Below are 3,180 nucleotides of genomic sequence, written 5' to 3' on the forward strand. Positions count from 1 at the left end.
AATCCAACCCATCTCTTAAGAAGGATTCTGAGGCATCCCTAGGGGTCAAATCTCTTAGAATAGTTTGTGCCTCAATCAAGGGTCAATCTGCAACGGCTACTCAAGACTCTCGTATAAGAAGATTGATTCTCAAGAATTCAACCACGCAACTTACCACTATTTTCTATGCATTTCTAGTTCTTAGCACAAACATTGTATTCCCGAGTTTACTAGTGTCTCAAAAGATAGGAAGTATTAGGAAATAAAATAAGAGTTGTGTCAAGTTTGTAAAATATCATTGCTGAAAATCATTTGTGGTAAACGATCCAAAAACCACTACTACTATAACAAACTATTGAAGATCTAAGAGAACCCTTGTGACTCAAGAAAACTGGATGTAGGTACCACACCGGTACTGAACCAGTATAAAACTCATGTGTTCTCAGCTTTTAAATTCCTTGCAATTTATTTTCATCGTCAATCAAACTTGCTGATAAAGTAAAGTCGACTAATTCCCTTATGAGTCGACTAAGTTTTTAATTTAGTTACAATTCACCCCCTCCCCCTCTTGTACTTTCAATTGGTATCAGAGAAAGGACTCACACTATTGCCTAACAACAAGTAAGGATATGATCATGACGTCAAACACAGTTGTTGGAGTTCTATTTCAAGAAGGGATTTCTCAAGTAAGACCACCATACTTCAATAGCCAGCACTTTTCACACTGGAAAGTACGTATGGAAACCTATACAATGTCATACGACATCAAAGTATGGCTTGTGATAAAAAAAAATCTTCGAATTCCTCCAAAGAATGATAAAGATGGCGAGATCATAGTATCACCTGATCCTCTAGACTTAGATGATTACACTGAAGAACAAGCAATTGTTATTCAAGTGAATGCTAAGGCTAAAAATCTTTTATACAATACCATTAGTGATGAAGAGTATGAAAAGATATCAAGTGGTGAAACTGCTAAAGAAATGTGGGACAAGTTACAAGTCACATATGAAGGAACCAACAAAGTGAAGGAGACTAGAATAAATCTCTTTGTGCGTGACTATGAACTATTTCAAATGAAAGACGGAGAATCTGTTGAAGAAATGTTCTCTCGATTCAGCAAAATTCTTAGAGACTTGAAATCCTTTGGTAGACTAATCAGAAGCGGAGAACAGGTCAGAAAAATCCTAAGAAGTCTACCCACTATTTGGCAACCCAAAGTTATTGCTCTTGAATGTCAGGATCTCGAAAAGATGTCATATGATGAACTCAGATGTGACCTTATTACATTTGAGAAAACACACTTAGACAGGCAAGTTCATCTAGAGAAAAGAAAAACAATCGCTTTTAAAGCAACTATGGCTGAATCAGAAATTGAAGAAGAAGAAGAAGAAGAAGAAGAAGAAGAAGAAGAAGAAGAAGAAGAAGAAGGAGGAGGAGGAGGAGGAGGAGGAGGAGGAGAATAAGATGAAAAAAATTCCATGCTCTCCAAAGTCATTACAAGCATGGTGAGGAGGAACAAGAACAATAGAAGAGGCAAGCCAAACTTCAGAAAAGGTAAGATGGGAAATGAAAACGACAAAAATGATGGAAAATGATATGAATGTGGAAACCATGGACACATTCAAGCAGAGTGTCCTGAATTGAAACAGAAACCTTCAAAAGAAAAAAGTCTTTTGGAGCCTGGAGTGATGAATAAGAATCTGATCATGAAGAAATTGCCAACATATGCTTCATGGCTATGAATGACGACAGTGATGAAGATTCTAGTGAACTTGGTCTTATGGCAGATGAAGGAACTAGTGAGGTACGTTCTCCTATGTGCCCTAAATGTAATGAACTTCAAGAATTTATTGATATTGATCTTATTAACATTGAGAAGCTCCTAAATGAGCTTCGAAAGATTCAACGAGAAAAGAAAGACCGGGCTCTGAAACTTGAAGTATGTCAAATAGAAAAAGACATGCTTCAAGAGGAAATTCATGAACTTCAACTTCAACTGAATGGATTGAGAAAATCCACCAGTCAAAGTTCTATCAGATCTAATTAGTCAACTTCTCGTATCAATTTTTTTAGGGGAAGAACTTACACTGCATGCATTTATTATGGCAAGAATGGGCATAAATCTAACCATTGCAGGTTTAAAACAAGACTTCTGAACGTCTTACCAATCCATCTTGTTATTATTGCGGAAAATCTGGCCATACCTCTAATCATTGCAGGTTCAAGAATAACAAAAGATGGGTTTGGCGACCCAAGGCCTCTAACCAGGCTAACAATGAAAACACTAACCATCCAGGTCCCAAGAAGGCTTAGGTACCTATAAACAGGTAATATATTTTTGCAGGAATACCGCAAGAAGAATTGAAAAGAAAAATGGTATCTCGATAGCGCGTGTTCCAGACACATGATAGGTGACAAGCAATTATTCAAATCTGTCACTAAGCTTGATGGTGGATCTCTCACTTTCGAAGACAAATCAAAATGAAATGTAATTGGAGTAGGAAGAGTTACCCTCAGCTCATCATGTGATGTAGATAAGGTCTACTTAGTAGATGAACTTGGTTACAACCTGCTCAGTATCTGCCAACTATGCGACAGTGACTATGAGGTTCATTTCAAAAAATATGATCGGTTCATTGAAGGCGAATCAGGTAAAATTATTCTATCTGGAAGTAGAGATAGAAATGTCTATCCTCTTAGAAATATTGACAGTCTAGGGAATCAAATTTGCTTAGCTATAATGATTCATGATCCCTGGTTATAGCATAGAAAGCTTGGCCATGCTAGCATGCATACTATTCAAAATCTTTCCAAACGTGATCTTGTCGTTGGCCTTCCAAAACTAGATTTTCAAAATATCAAATTTGTGATGCATGTCAATTAGGAAAACAAACTCATTCATCTTTTAAAATCAAAAATGTTGTTTCTACTATAAAACATCTTCAACTTTTGCATATGGACCTTTTTGGTCCAACGAGAACTGCTAGCATTGGTGGTAGAAAATATGCCTTTGTTATTGTAGATATTTTTTCTCGTTTCACCTGGGTTATTTTTTTTAGCCATAAAGATGAAGCTCTAAGGAATTTTGAAGTCTTCTGTAATAAGGTACATCGTAAAAATGGAAATTATATTTCTGCTATAAGAAGTGATCATGGAGGAGAGTTAGAAAGCAGAGCCTTTGAAAACTTCTTACAACTT

General features: G+C 36.4%; 1 protein-coding gene across 1 annotated transcript; it reads left to right on the plus strand.

Moving 5' to 3' along the window:
- Nucleotides 1–614: 614 nt before the first annotated feature.
- Nucleotides 615–1,445, plus strand: LOC138907860 (uncharacterized). The gene has a single exon (XM_070198480.1). The coding sequence runs from the start codon at nt 615–617 to the stop codon at nt 1,443–1,445; it is 831 nt and encodes a 276-aa protein (XP_070054581.1).
- Nucleotides 1,446–3,180: the final 1,735 nt, after the last annotated feature.

This window comes from Nicotiana tomentosiformis, chromosome 3, assembly GCF_000390325.3.
Source record: "Nicotiana tomentosiformis chromosome 3, ASM39032v3, whole genome shotgun sequence".
NCBI classification, from domain to species: Eukaryota; Viridiplantae; Streptophyta; class Magnoliopsida; order Solanales; family Solanaceae; genus Nicotiana; species Nicotiana tomentosiformis.